Here is a 16645-nt window from a genome sequence, read left to right on the forward strand (position 1 = left end):
CTTGATTGTCCATGCGGCATTATACATGTATTTTAATCTTGAAACAATTATTAATATGTAAATATTGCAACTTATGTGCTCATGTACCGGATTCATAGGCTTATTAGTCTTGATCATTGCATTTAATAGGTACTGTATTAATTCTGACTACTCTCCAAATCTACAGTCCAAAAATAAGAAGAATTCCCCGGTAAGCTGCCATAGGGTCCTAGTTCACACCTTGTCTGACCAGATTACATACCAGGTCACATGTTTGAATAAACCCCTCCTATTTGATCTTGTGGTAGTCAGTTGAACCAATGTTAAGTCTTGTGCCTTGTAAAATGATCATTAGCTACCTCCATTCCCCATTCCTTGATCCTCCAATAAAAGATTGAGGACATATATAGTTCACTCTCTCTTTCTCTCTACCAACATCAGAGGAGCACACTGGCTGGATCCCAAGCTCTTGAAGCCTTGTCTCTGAGTCTCTCTTCCTTTGTTCTATTTCCTCTTTCTCTATATCCCCTTCACCCATTTTCTCTCAGTTTCTAACTCTCCTTCTCAGGTGTCCACCTAGGAATATATTAATTTGTGGCTACAGGCAGGCACAACTCATACCTGTCCCAAAGATTTTAGTTTTCATTACTGGTAGAAGGTAGAAGGGGGACAGAAAATAGATTTTAGTTAATTGGAAAGAAATAAATTAAGAAAAAGCTCTTTTCAACCATGGGTGTCAAATACATAGCCTGCAACATTCTCAGATGCTGTATGAACCAGGGGAAAAGGTAATTGGAAAATAGTTAACAAAAGAAAATGACAAACAGATAATTATATGATCATTTAAAATGTGTGCTTTCATCATCCCCATGTACAGATTGAGGCCAATAAAAAATCATTCCACCTCTAAAGTATATCCTGTTGGTGTCTGACTTCCCCAAGGTCACTTCCCCAATTCACAATTCTATCTCTCCCCACTGCTCTCCATTCAGAACATTCCTAGAGGCAGGGACAGGAAGTTGGGATACCCCTAAGTTTTGTAACAATAAAACTACATGAAATAAAAGGAAACTAAGGCCAGAGATGATCTCTCTCTGGTCCTGCTGTACATTAATGTGATTATGGGAATGGAGGGTCTGTCATCTGTACATAAGAAAGTCAGACCAGTGAATTAATTGGGCAGCAGGAATTCTACAGTGGATCCAGCTACTGAATGCTAAAGCCAATAGATCAGAACCAGGCCTCACAAGAGACATGCTTCCATGTGGCATTTAATGCCACAAAGAGGAAAATATATGTCCAATGGTGAATCTCTTTGTGTGAAAGGAGACAAAGTTTATATCTTCCTTTCCATCTCCAGAATTTCCCTACCAAGGGGAATCAAGGCCAGCCCCATTGCATGACCATAGCTTATACTCAACCAAGACTAGAAATATTCCATGGTTCCACAGCACCAAGGGAAAGGGATTGAAGGAAAGAGTATTGGGCAGTCATTGAACCTGCGGTCCTAGAATTTGGGAGATGAAGAAGGTTGTATATCACTAGGACAGAAGAGAATAATACAATATCAATAACAAGGATGATGAAGACAACTCACATGCTTTTTATACCTACCATATAAAAAGGACCTTTACTCATAGAATGCTATTATATACAGAGAAAATGTAATTCATTTTTCCAGATAAAGAAACTGAGGCCTCAAAAGGAGGAGTCATTTACTACACAGAGAGTAGACAGAAAAGAAAGGATTTTATCCAAGTTTTATGATTCTGAGCTCAGGGCTCTTTCTACCACAATGCACTGTGCCATGGGACCAGGGGGGGTGGGGAGAGTGTCACTTTTGTCTATTTCTGTCATGCCAGGGAAAGAGAGAGCCCCACACAAAGTTGGGGGCCCAATCCAGATACTCACCATAGATTATAATATTCTTGGTTGCAGTACGCGTCAAACCAGTGAATGAGTTAGATGCAGTACAGGTATAAGTGCCAGCATCACTCAGGGATGCAATAATAGAAAATGTGGCTGAGTTGCTGACTGGTTGTCCATTGTGTAACCAAGTGAATTGTGCTGCTGGGTTAGAATCAGCAACACAGCTCAAGGTAATATTTGCCCCAGTAGGGTACTCATTGGCTGAATGTACAATTGTGGCGTTATCTGGGCCATCTGGAAGAAAGAAAAGGATTCCATATTGAGATTATGGCAGAAATAAGGGGGCATCTCCTGGTCTATAACCCATCACCAAGAACCACTGTGTCTCCCTGATCCTCCTTTGAGCTGGGAAATTCACAACTCATCTTCTACTTTTCCAGTGTGGATCTGAACTTGGAAGATCTTAGGGCTTTCTCTAGTTCAGCACCCTGGCTGGCCACCCTCAACCAGAACACATGGCAAGGCCAATTTGGGCTCCCTAAAGATGAAGGGGGTTGGGAACCTCAGAGCCTACCTCTTTAGCTCTCAGAGAAGGGACTGAATTAGCCTGGGCCTCTGGGAACACACCACCAGGCTATAAGAAGGCACCATATAGGAAGAAGCAATATACTCACAGGTAACATTCAGTGTGAATGGATTACTCCTTTCCCTAAACAATGGGTTCTCGATTTCACACTCATAGGGTCCTTTGTTTTCCGTTCTTCTGAGACTGCGGATAGTGAGTGTCCTCTTATCCGGCGACAGCTGTATCCTGTTACCACCTGGGGCAAGTCCATTTATGAACCACCGGTAAGCGTGAATTTGACCCGTAGCATTGCATGTCATTGAGAAGTCCTTGGTCTCCACTGCAGTATTGTTGGAGGTGATGATGGTAGGTTTGGACAGTGGTGCTGTGCAGGGAATAGACAGAAAATGACTGTATTCGTACTTTTTCTTATCTTATAACCATATAAGTGGTTTGGAAGTGGCCTGTCTAAGACCTTGGCAAGGCTGGGGGCCAGAGACTAAAAACCTGTGATTTCAAAGGCAAAGACACCCCTTTCTATGGTGCAGATCTCATCTACTCCAGTCCTTAAGAAAAGTTCTTCTTCAGTTCTGTGACTGACAAAGACATTCACATGGAGTCCAAGCCCCTGGTGCTCAGTCTTTCTGGTCTGAGGCAAGCTGGTATGGGGATGATAGACCACTTCATCCAGCACCTGGGCTTGGATTTGAGGCCTTTCTAACTTGGCAGAACCACCAAGAGTTTATGATTCCTTGGCCTGGACTTCCAGAAGCCAGGGTCCCTTACCTTGACAGCTTGATAAGGATATTGGGAGCCGGTGGTGTGGATAGACTAAAGTCAGGCCATGGGGAGATTGTGCTCAGAAAGGGAAACATTACTTTAACTCTGTCGAGGAAAGAAAAGGAAAGGCAGAGAGTGGGAATAGATCAGTTCTTATCAGGATACAAAAGGATGAGCCTCTGGCTGGGAGTCAGGTGAGACCTGTTTCAAGTCTGGATATATTGAACCCACAATAGCATCTCTAGAGCATAGGACATGATTTGCCCCCAGGATGTCCATACCCTTTACAGAAGATTCTAGAATTCCCTGCTTTGGGATCTTTACTTTCCTTTGGTGTTTCCTGCCCTACAGGATGAGAATGAGAATGTTGAAGGTGATCTTCAAGCTCACATGAGGTTTTATGGTGGGAATCTAAGCTAATGGGGACTAAATTTCCCTGAGCCTTTATGGTCCAAGGAGAGACCTTTCCTGATCTCTAGTTGGAAGTTAAAATACCTCACTGAGAGAGGTATGTGTTGTAATAATTAAAGGAGTTTGGCATAAACTGTTACAGATAAAAGAGTGGTTGCCTTAAACTGTGACCTCAAAGATATGTTTTCAAATCAAAAATATAGTGGTCACCCGGGAAAAATTCCCACATATTAAATATAACCAAGTCAGCTGGGTTTTATGGAGATTTTAATTAATACAAATAAGGAATTAATGAAAGAGAGAGAATAAGAGGAAACAATGAGAAAAGAGATAGGCCAGCTTAGGCCAGCCTAGGCTTTTAAGCCTTAAGAGAGAGATCAGTCAGTCTTTTATCACTCATGTAAAAAATAGACTCAGATACAGGACTACAATCCCCACGAGCCTTTGCTCCACTTCCCCAGAATGCCTTGTAATCTCACCTGGGCCGAGATCAAGAAGGGATTTAAGCTGATTCAAAAGCTTTTGAGGGGGGCTTGGGGCTTTTGGACTTCCGTTTTGCAGCAGGAGCGTCTCTTGCGTGATGTGAGGTTATTTTGTCTAGGCCTCTGGCCTAGGCACATGTTTCTTACTTGTATATTCTTTAATCTTTAATTCTTTAATAAACCTTTAAAAAATATAATACTTCTTGCAGAGAGAAACTAATTTCTACCTGCCTCAGTCTCCCCATCTCCCCTAAATTTTAATCTTTACACTCACCACAAGATTTGTCCCAAGCAAGACTCTAGTGTTCAGAGAGGTACCAGTTCACCTTTGGCCAGCTCAATCTCCATCTAAGTTCAGCCACCAAGCCCTTCAAGGCAGCTCTGGCAAGCTGCCTCTCTCCCATTCATCTTTGGCCATATGAAACCTCTTCAGAGAGAGGTCCTCAGAGAGAGTTTTTCTCTCAGCTTCTGATTTCCTTTTAAAGAGAATTTTCTCCTATGTCACCTCACCTAAGTTCTCACATCTACCAATCACAGTAGACATTTTCCAAAGGACAAACCATTCTTATTTCACACCTGAGTAGACTAAAACCTCATACCTCTTTTGTTAAGGCTTGTCCCTTACAAGTTGGCAAGTTGCCTGACCTTCATAGGTACTTAGCACCTTCCTAAAAATGGACTTAGCTTAAGGCTTTTGTTTCACTATAAGTATGAGTTAAGTACTTATTTATTGTTCAGTAAAGAGTTTACAACTTTATCTTCCTCTAAAATATGCTTAAGTATGAGTGGAGTAGAGTTCTCACATTCCTGACTAAGTCCCTTCATTGTTAAAATGGGGAATGGTCTTAACCAAGTGTTATGAAGTAGGGTCTGAGAATTTTTAAGATTCACAGTGTGCCAGAGCAATCCCTGGGGCACATCCAGGATCATCAACAGGGTTCCTTCCTGGGTCATCCATGGCCAGCTGTCTTAAAATTAATTTCCAATTTTACAGGTATAAGTGAGAAATATTTCAGCTTCCTTGACCTTTCTCCTTGTTATTTTGGTAGAGCTTGCACTCCATCCCTGGGTCTCCACTGGGAAGTTTAAGGTGAGGAAGAATGAGCCTCCCATTTGTATCCAGTAAAGCCAAGTGAGACTGACCAGGACAGTGACAAATCTGAGGTCAGCTAGCCACCTTTTGTAGTGGGGGGAGAATATGAAGAAACAGTGAGCATACTCCTGAGCATGAAGGTCATGGTAGGACTTTTTGGAAGGTGTTTTGGCAGCATCAATGGATCCAGTGACTGACATGACATTGTGACTAGTGTTGGACTAAGAGTGAGAAAGACCTGAGTTCAAATTCTGTCTCAAAATGTTACTGGTTGTGCGACTTACTAGCAAGTCCCTATCTGTGTCTCAGTCTCCTGATTTGTTAAATGGGTAAAATAATCTCTCCCTCTTAGTGTTGTTGGATGAAATGAGACCATATATAAAAGCTGTGTATAAATCCCAAGAAGAGCCCAAACAAAGGTTCAGAGGAAGGAAAGTCAGAGTGTGAGACTGGGTACCAAATGTAGACTCAGGCTGTCTGAGCACACAATGCATGGCCAGAAGTATTGTAATGCCTGCTGCCATTTTGTGAAGGGCTAAGGTTTAATGCCAGAACAAGAACACTCAAGGATAGTCTGTAGGCAATAGAGAGTCATAGAGAAGAGACATGAGCACACACATATTTTATTGAAGGGCCAATTAAGGGCACTAGAGATGCTTAGCCCAAAGAAGAAAAGACTTGAGGAGGAGGGGAGACATGTCTCCAAAGACTGGTCAAGTTATAATGGGTTTGATGCCCCTGCCAGGGGATGCTCAGTGGTTACATTGATCAGGGAGGGACTATTTCCTAATGTGTCAGTATCTTTTCTCCTTACAGCAACATTCTGGTACCATTTTATCTCTTGTCTATCACAAAACAACTCTTTTTTAAAACCCTTACCTCCTGCATTAGAATCAATACTCTGTATTGTTTCCAAGGCAGAAGGGCCAGGCAATGGGGGTTAAGTAACTAGCTCAAGGTCACACAGCTAAGAAGTGTCTGAGGCAAGATTTGAACCCAAGATTTCCTGATCCACAGCCAGGCTCTCAATTCGCTGAGTTACCCAGCTGCCCCTGCAGATCCGCTCTTCAGAGGAGGTAATGGCTTCTTTTTCAGAAGGGGCAGGGATTATGATTGGAATCCTGGTGACTAATTGAGAACTCTACTATATTTTGTTAGAAAGATAGGCGAGTAGGATTGTGTGGCCTCTGACTCTTATTTCTCCTAGTCTGCCTCCAGAAATGTGGGAGAAAAATGAAGATGATTCCTCAATTTCTTGACCTTCTCTAGGCCCCTGGTCTCCCTCCCTTCCCCAAGCTTGCCTTTCACACAATATTTACTGATATGGATCTCATTGTTCTTTTCAGGGTTATTCATTGTACCTCCTTTTTTCCCAACTTCTTTCTCAAGCAAAAAGTCTTTACTTTTCTGTTTTTAGAAGATGTGGTAGACCTAGATTGATGTAGCCCCAAAATTAAGGAAATAAGATTTAAGAAGACAGAGCCGAAAAGAATGGAGAGGCAGCAAAGGGATCAGGGATAGGGTAGTCTAGAGATAAAGAGAGATGGAGGAGAGTTTTCAGCAAGCTGTATCTCAAGGAAACTGGTCTATGGGTTTTCCTTGACTACACAGGCCAAACAGCAAACAGTTTTAATGGACTTGACTCCCTTCTCATTTCTCTTCCAAAAATGATTTGGGATGCTTTGCAAAACTGATCTGAAGAGGATTCCTGGACTGACTCTGCAACAGTTATGAGACGCATAAACAGGCTCACATCCAACCCAATCCTTTCTTGGGTGAGGAAGGGCTCCAACATTTGCCCCTCTATAATCAGATGGAAATCAGGCTGGCTCAATCATCCCTGGCCTCAGATATTCCTCTCTTGCTATTGGTCTCCTTCTGTCCACTAGGTGGAACTACCAGTACAGGAAGGACTCATTAGTACAAAAAGTTTCAGAGTAGCAGTTGACACCTAATGTGATCTAGGGCATCTTAACCTCTCTAGGGCTGTCTCTGGATACAACTGACTTCAGTTCCCTGGAAAGATTAGGAAATGTCCAATTAAACAGGAAATCTTGAAAATCAAAAAGAGAGTTTAATAAAATCAAAAGAAAATAAAAAACAGAATTAAATAATACTAGGATCTGGTTTTTAAAATATAAATACAATTAAATAGATGAAGCATTGGTTAATTTGATTAAAGATAGAAGAAAACATTATAACCAATAGCAAAAATGAAAAGGATGAATGAGTTAGCAATGAAGTTGAAATTAAGGAAATTTTGAGCACTTATTTTGAGCAATCATGTGCCAGCAAAATTGAAATGTAAGTAAAATAGATGAATACTTACAAAAAAGATTAATTGCTCAGATTAACAGAATTATAAATAGAATATTTAAACAACTCAATCTTAGAAAAAGACATTGAAGAAACCACAAATGAGTTCTCTATGAAAAAGTCCCCAGGATCAGATTGATATACCAGTGAATTACCACACTGAAGGAACAATGAATCTCAATGCTATTTAAACAATCTTAAAAATCTAGGCAATGAGGGCTATGGGGTGATCAGTAGATAGCAGGGCCTAGATTCAGGAGGACCAGGGTTCACATCTGGCCTCAGATACTTTGGATGTGTGACCACGGGCCTGTCATTATCCCCCTTTTTCTAGCCTTTACTTCTCAACTTACTTTGAACCAATACTCAGAATTGATTCCAAGATGGAAGGGAAGAATTTTCAAAAATAGGTAAAGAAAGAATCCCACCAAATTCCTTTTGTGATCCAAATATATTTTTGATACCAAAGCCAGTGAAAGCAAAAACAGAAAAAGAATTGGAATACTTAAATAATCCTGTATTAGAAATAGAAATTGAACAAGGCATCACAAATGTCCCTAAGAAAAAATCCACAGGGCCTGATGGTTCTATAAGTGTGTTATATCAAACATACAACGAACAACTAATCCCAATATTATACAAAATATTTGATGTAATAAACAAACAGGGAGTTGTACCAAATTCCATTCATGACACAATTATGGTACTGATTCCAAAGCCAGGCACATCAAAAACAGAGAAAGAAAACTATAGACTAATCTCCTTCATGGACATAGATGCAAAGGTCTTAAATAGAATACTAGCAAAAAGACTCCAGCAACTGATCCTGAGGGTTATTCATTATGATCAGTTGGGATTCATACCAGATTAATATTAGGAAAATCATCCACATAATTGACCATATCAACAAGCAAACCAACAAAAATCACATGATTATCACAACAGATGCAAAAAAAGCCTTTGACTAAATACAACATTCATTCCAACTGAAAGCACTAGAAAGTATAGGAATAGAAGGGCCTTTCCTAAAAATAATAAACAGTATATATCTAAAACCATTAGCCAACATCATCTGCAATGGAGATAAACTAGATGTATTCCCAATAAGAGCACAAGTGAAATAAGGATGCCCATTATCACCTCTACTATTTAACATTGTACTAGAAACACTAGCAGTAGCAATTAGAGAAGAAAAAGACATTGAAGGCATTAAAATAGGCAATGAGGAGATCAAGCTATCTCTCTTTGCAGATGATATGATGGTCTACTTAAAGTATCATAGAGAATCAATTAAAAGGCTAGTGGGAATAATCAACCATTTTACCCAAGTTACATGATACAAAATAAACCCACATATGTTATCAGCATTTCTATATATTTCCAATACATCTCAACAGCAAGAATAAGAAAGAGAAATTCCATTTAAAATCACCCTACACAATATAAAATATGTAGGAATCTATCTGCCAAAGCAAACACAAGAACTATATGAACACAACTACAAAACAATTTCCACAAAATTAAAACTAGATCTAAATAATTGGAAGAACATTAACTGCTCATGAGTAGGATGAGTTAACATAATAAAAATGACAATCCTACCCAAACTTATTTAGTGCCACACCCATGGAACTACCAAGAAAGTTGCTTATTGAAGTAGAAAAAACATCACAAAGTTCGTTTGGAAGAACCAAAGATCAAGGATATCCAGGGAAATAATGAAAAAAAATGTGGAGGAAGATGTCCTAGAAGTAGCAGATCTCAAACAATACTATAAATCAGGGGTCATCAAAGCAAAATGGTACTGGCTAAGAGACAGAAAGGAGAATCAGTGGAATAGACTTGGGGTAAGGGACCTCAGCAAGACTGTCTATGATAAACCCAAAGATCCCAGCTTTGAGGACCAAAATCCATTTTTTGACAAAAATGGCTGGGAAAATTGGAAGACAATATGGGAGTGATTGGGTGTGGATCAACATCTCAAACCATAAACCAAGAAAATTCAGAATGGGTGAATGACATGAATGTTAAAAGAAGGAAAATATAAGTAAATTAGGTGAACACAAAATAGTATGTATATATCAGATCTTTGGGAAAGCAAAGATTTTAAGACAAAGCAAGAGTTAGAAAGAATCACAAATGGAAAGTAAATAATTTTTATTATATTATACTAAAAAGGTTTTGTGCCAACAAAACCAATGTAACCAAAATTAGAATGGAAGCAACAAATTGGGGGAATAAATCTTCATAACAAAATCCTCTGACAAAGATCTAATTACACAAATTTATAAAGAGCTAAATAAGTTGTACAAAAAAACCATGCCATTCTCCAATTGATCAATGGGCAAGGGACATGAATAGGCAATTTTCATATAAAAAATAAAAACTATTAATAAACACAGGAAAAAAAGTGTTCTAAATCTCTTATAATCAGAGAGATGCAAATCAAAACAACTCTGAGGTATCACCTCACACCTAGCAGATTGGCTAACATGCCAGCAAAGGAAAGTAATGAATGTTGCAGGGGATGTGGCAAAATTGGAACATTAATGCCCTGCTGGTGGTGTTGTGAATTGATCCAACTGTTCTGGAGGTCAATTTGGAAATATGCAGAAAGGACACTAAAAAACAGTCAGCCCTTTGATCCAGCCATAACACTGCTGGGTTTATACCCCAAAGAGATAATATGGAAAAAAAAATTTGTACAAGAATATTCATAGCTGCACTCTTTGTGGTGGCAAAAAATTTGAAAATGAGGGGATGCCCTTCAATTGGGGAATGGCTGAAAAAATTGTGGTATATGTTGATGATGGAATACTATTGTGATCAAAGGAATAATACACTGGAGGAATTCAATGGGAACTGGAATGACCTCCAGGAATTGATGCAGAGTGAAAGGAGCAGAAGCAGGAGAACATTTTACACAGAGACTGATACACTGTGGTACAATCAAATGTAATAGACTTCTCCATTAGTTCCAAATGCAGTGATCCTGATCAACTCGGAGGGATCTATGAGGAAGAAAACTATCCATATTCGAAGGAAAAACTGTGGGAGCAGAAACACAGAAGAAAAAGAATTGTTTCATTACATTGATGGAAGGGGATATGATTGGGCATGTAGACTCTAAATGATCACCCTAGTGCAAACATCAACAATATGGGAATAGGTTCTGATTAAGAACACATATAAAACACAGTGAAATTGCATTTCAGCTACAGGAAGGGGTGGAGGAAGTAGAAAGAGGGAAAGGATATGATTCTTGTAACCAAGAAATAATGTTCTAAATTGACTATATAAAATTTAAAATATAACTCCATGAAATATTTCAGTAGCTATAAGACTTAAATCCTAAATATTTACATTCGCCACACTCAAGTTATGTTTTACTCCAGAACTGGCTACAAATCATGTTTGTAAATATTATGTAGAAAAATATAAAAACATGTTTGAATGGAAATAATTTCCATATGGTGCTATTTCTTTAAGTTAAATAAAGCAACTTTTTTTAAAAGATAAAAAAAAAATAGACAAGAGGAGAGTTAATCCTATCTTTCACAAGAGACTGATGACTTAGCTATCCTGATCAATACATTGATCTAAGACATTTTCAAAGGATTTATGATGAAGAAATATACTCTCTACCTCCAGAGAAAGATCTGATGGTGTCTAAATGTTGTATAAACAATACTTCTTTCAATTTCTTTTTTCTTGGCTTTTGTGTTGTTGTTACAAAGTGGATAATATGTACATATGTTTTACATAATTTCATATGTACAAAGGACATCACATTTTTTGTCTTCACAATGGGTCAGGACCAGGTAGGAGGGTGGGAATGCAAAATTTTAAAAAACTGTTATGAGTAAAAATATAAAGAATTTGGAGTTTGGAAGGAAGTTTGAGATTTCCATTCCATTGAGGTCCTGGGATTAATTGGCAAATAGAATCATCTACCTACAATCTTGCAAAAGGTTTAAGATACAGGGTCCTAATTTTTTGTAGTTGCCTTTATTGAATAGTTGGAGTCATTGCCCAGAAGAACAAAAAAGGCAGAAAGTAATAAAAGCCCTTCTTAATGAGGTAATTCCTAAGATTGGATATCCCAGATCACATAATCAAAATGATAATGGTCCTGGCATCACATCACAGATTTTTCTCATGATTGCTAATGCTTTGTGCTTAACCAACAACCTTCATTACACCTGGCATCCTCAGTACACAATCAACCCTGTTTGCTTCAGTTTTCTCATCAGTAAAATAAGCTGAAGAAGGGAATAACAAAACACTTCATAACTTTTGGTAAGAAACACCAAATAGGGTCATGAAGACACAGACATGTCCGAAATAACTGAACAACAATTTTTCCTTTTCTGAAAGGGAAATTTTGTGATTCTGAACAATACTGGCTGTCTCAGTCATTTTCTTCCTTTGGTTCCACTAGTTTGGGACATACTCCTGGAAGGGGGGCAGGGACTGAGTCATTTTCCTGTATCTCAAGTCCATAGCCTAGGGACTTTTTGCTGAGAAAGTGGGTGAAAAATATTGTGGGATAGAGGTGAATGGCCAGTTGTGGCCCAGGTCAGTTAGATGAATGAATGAATGAATGAATGCATGCATGCATGCATGCATGCATGTACCAGTGGACTGATAAGAATAGGATTAGTAATGTGGGAGATGGGGAAGGAGGGAGGAGGGCTTGGCATTCATCCAGTACTACATATCAGCCTTATCATTCAAATGAAGATAATGCTTGTGCTTTGGAACTGTATTTTAATTTAAAATCCAAGATTTTGATTTTTGTTCTAGAAAAGATCTTCAATAAGAGGCTTGCTAACTCCTAAATCCAGGGAATGAACTGTTGCAGAAAGATGCAAAAACATACATTATTACATCAAGAAGATCAAGAATGAATTTTGGATATGGTTGATTGAACTAAAATTTAATTGAACATTTATTGTAAATGTACACATTTATGACAAAAGGGACTGCCCCTAATTTGGCTTTCTGTCATTGTGCCTAGCAAAACATTGGTTTTGCTTTCTTTCTTTCTATTTCCTCCCTTACTACTCTAATTTCCTCTCAGAAAATTGAATATTGTATATATCTATAGTTAGAAGTGCATTTAGGACTACAAGATGATTATGTTAAATGATCAATGGGGAGACTAGTCACCCAGTGATCATCAGGGGGGATTGTGAATCTTAAAATTCTCAGACCCTACTTCAGAACACTTGGTTAAGACCATTCCCCATTTTAAACAATGAAGGGACTTAGATCAGGAAGTGGGAACTCTACTTCACCCATACTTAAGCATGCCTTAGGGGAAGATAAAGTTGTAAACTCCTTGCTGAACAATGAAAAGTACTTAACCCATACTTATAGTAAGGCAAAAACCCTTAAGCTGTGCCTATTTTTAGATCTAATTCAAAAAGGTGCTAAATACCTATAAAGGTCAGACAACTTGTAAACTTGCAAGGAGCAAAGAGGTGAGAACTTACTCAGGTGTGAATTACTCAAAGTTTAGTCTACTCAGGTGTGAATTAAGAATGGTCTGTCCTTTTTAAATCGTCTACAGTGATTAGTAGTTGTAAGAACATAGGGGAGGTGACATAGAAGAAAATTCGCTTTTAAAAGGAGCTCAGAAAGGGCTCTGGGGAAATTCAGCTGGAAGGAATCAGCTGGAGAGATTGAACTGGGAAAGGCTGAATGGTGGCTGAACTTGATTGAGCTAGCTGAAGCTGAACTGTTGTCTCTCTGAACACTAAAATCTTGCTTTGGACAGATCTTGTGGTGAGTTGATAAAAGACTGACTGATCTCTCTTAAGGTTAGCCTAAGCTGGCCTAGCCTTTTTCTCATTATTTCCTTTCTCTCTCTCTCTCTCTCTCCCTTTCTTTAATTCCTCATTTGTATTAATTAAAATCTCTATAAAACCCAGCTGACTTGGGTATATTTCATATATGGGAATTTTTCCCTGGCGACCACTTTATATTTGATTTAAATCAAGACACTGTACTGAAACCATATTTTCTGCGGTCACAATTTAAGCCAACCACTCTTTTAACTGCCACAGTTTATACCAGACCACTCTTTTAACTGTTACAGAACACAATGAGATGCTATATTGCTTAGTAGACTTTAAAATGCTGGGCATCTGGAAACTCTTGTAATTATATCATTTCATTTCTCTGTGCATAGAAGATTACTCAGTTTAGGTCAATTCCCTGGGGGTAAGGGATAAAGCTGATCTCAATAGGTGAGCCATTGAAGTGGGAATGACCAGGAGAACCAGAGGGGAAGCAGTTAGAAACCAACAGGGGAAGAGCCAAGATGGCAGCATAGCAGGAGCTTCTCTGAATCTCCTTCTAACCAATCATTACAAAGCATCTCAAGGGGGCAGCTGGGTAGCTCAGTGAATTGAGAGCCATGCCTAGAGACGGGAGGTCCTAGGTTCAAATCTGGCCTCAGACACTTCCCAGCTGTGTGACCCTGGGCAAGTCACTTGACCCCCATTGCCTAGCCCTTACCACTCTTCTGCCTTGGAGCCAATACACAGTATTGACTCCAAGACGGAAGGTAAGGGTTAAAAAAAACAAAAAACAAAGCATCTCAAAAGGACAAAAATCAGAACCAGAGAAATAAAGGCACTCTCCCACTGGTCACAGTGTGAAAGGTAGGCAGTGAGTGAGGATTCCTATGCCATAAAGAAAAGAAACTGCTCAAATCAAAGCACTAGTTGACCACACTTTCCCCCACATCAAATACTGAACCACAGTTAATGCCAGGGCCAGGAGAATTTCCAAAGTCTCAGGGGAAGACTGAGAGCACCACAGAATACCCCTGAGGGCTGTGGCTGGCCTTGGCAGTGAGACTCAAAGCTAAATAACACAGTCCTTGCAGCAGGGGAAGCAAAGGGGCAGCCAAAAGGGTAGCCAAAGCAGAGTTGAGGATGATGAACTTAGTGCAAAACCCATGTTGCAGTTGAAAATACAAGAAGCAACAGCTGAGGAAGATAGCCTTAGGAAAAAATGCTTTGAAGCAGGAACTACACATAAAAAAAAAAAAACAACAGAGATCTACCTGCCCTCATTCAATCCTCAGAAAGGGAACGAAAGATACTCACAAGGCAAAGCCCTTGAGACAGAAGCTAAGAAACCAATGACCACCAACATGCAAGAATACCAATCCTAAAGGGGCAAAAGGAGTTAACAAAAAAAACCATCTTGACCCTGGAAAATTTTTATGGAGAAAAAGAGCAAATGTAGAATATCTGTCTTGTAATGTGGGTAGAGGAAGTGCACATCATCCTCTTCCTCATTTCTTGCTCTGGGGCCCAGGGGTCTCACATTAAAAAAAATCCCTTAAATTCTGTTTTAGAATATATATTAAATATTGTTTCTAAAGCAGAATAGCATAAGGGCTTGGGATTTGGGGGTAAGTGGAATGCCCAGGATAACAGAGATACAAAGTGACTAAGGACAGATTTGAAGCTAGGTCCTTATGACTCCAGGCCTGTCCCCTCTATTTACTGAGCCCTTTCATCTTGTTGTGAGAAAAAGAGATACCATTAAAAGGAGAAAGCTGTGGGAGAGACCTGAGAACTAGAGAATTACCACCATTCTCGGAAGGAAATGCTTCCTCAGTGTTCCAATTCCTGCATGATCCAGCAACTTTAGCACTAGATGACTGGCATGGAGAGGTGCCTTATTAGTCTATTTCAGACTTCTCCTAATTCATAATCTCTTCATGTGTTTCTGATTTCTCTTTATTGAGATTCCTTAGTAGCAGGAAAACTCACCAAAGGAAGACACCCACATCTCACATACAGTGCCAAAAACAAGGTGGTGAAGTATGGGTGAGAATATGACTCCTGGGAAACAAGTCCTCTTCTGCAAGTCTGACTTGGCCAGATTGGGCTGGATGGCTCTTGCCACTCTGTGGCTCAGAATAGGGCAAGGCTTTCTCTCTAGGACTGGGAGGGAAGAATCCCAGGTGCCTTTCATAAGTTAGGTAAAGGAGGAACCTGGCCCTTGGAAGTCCATGCCTCCAAATTTGGAAAAGATACAGAAATGGAGATTGGAGAAGTCTTTCAGAACAAAGGAGCCACTAGGAGAACACACTGGTGGCTAACTCTGTTGGTTCTTAAATTTATTTGCAGGGATTGGATACTAATGATTTGTACTTTGTAAGGACATGGTAGTTGTCCCTGAATAAGTATCAGATATGATTTGACTAAGGTCTCAATCAGAGCAATTGAGTTACTTGTGAAAGAAGGGATACTTAGAGAAGAGTTGTCTTTGGAGCTTCTTAAAATATAAGATTACTTCCCAGGCACCAGGGTTTCTTTCCCCCTCCCTCATCAAGCCTCATCACTGACATGCAACTACCTCAAAGTTAGTCCTTCAGCCATATACACTATTATTCTCCTACTCAGCTAGCCTATGGAGTTTTGGATCTTTCTCAGGAGTCTTTTTCCTACACTAGGTTATGTATTATTTTAATTTGAGAAATTGTTTGGAGCTGTAGTAGTAGTAGTAGTAGTAGTAGTAGTAGTAGTAGTAGTAGTAGTAGTAGTAGTAGTAGTAGTAGTAGTAGTAGTAGTAGTAGTAGTAGTTGTTGTTGTTGTTGTTGTAGTTGTAGTAGTAGTAGTAGTATTGGTAAAGAGAGGGGAAAATGGAAGAAAGGTCAAGAGATATTAGTGTTAAAAGGAATTTCCCTCCAGATTATGTGTTTTTGTTTGATATCATCAATCACTGACCTGTAGGTCATTTATCATTGAGATTGACTGGTATTGAGAAACCCTCAGAGAAAGGAAGTTGAAACCAAGGAGAAGGGAAACTGATCCGACAGAAACTGCCCCCTTGTTAATCCAAGGAATTGCTCCTGCTCTTCTCTCTCTCTCTCTCTCTCTCTCTCTCTCTCTCTCTCTCTCTCTCTCTCTCTCTCTCTCACTCTTTCCAGTTTGACATGTACTATCATTTTGTTCAGTCTCTTTACATTTAACTCTTCCTAAACTATTCTTAAGTAAGTTATTATAGTTTATTTAGATTGGCTAAAATACACCAAGATGTTGACCAGAACCAGTAATCAAGACTGATCAAAGCTACAACCGCACTGCAAAAAATTTTGGATTGGTGAGAAATGGTTAAGTA

The 16645-nt window shown here is 39.3% G+C and overlaps 1 protein-coding gene across 1 annotated transcript in view; it reads right to left on the reverse strand.

The window, feature by feature from the left end:
- Positions 1-2073: 2073 nt before the first annotated feature.
- Positions 2074-16645, reverse strand: part of LOC103092631 (carcinoembryonic antigen-related cell adhesion molecule 5-like) — a 56743-nt gene continuing 42171 nt past the window's right edge. The window contains exons 6-7 of the mRNA XM_056826226.1: positions 2497-2798; positions 2074-2142 (exon numbers count right to left, since the gene is read on the reverse strand). Coding sequence (XP_056682204.1) covers positions 2074-2142; positions 2497-2798 — 371 coding nt within the window. The remainder of the gene's footprint in view (positions 2143-2496; positions 2799-16645) is intronic.

The sequence above is a fragment of the Monodelphis domestica genome, chromosome 4, assembly GCF_027887165.1.
Source record: "Monodelphis domestica isolate mMonDom1 chromosome 4, mMonDom1.pri, whole genome shotgun sequence".
NCBI lineage: Eukaryota > Metazoa > Chordata > Mammalia > Didelphimorphia > Didelphidae > Monodelphis > Monodelphis domestica.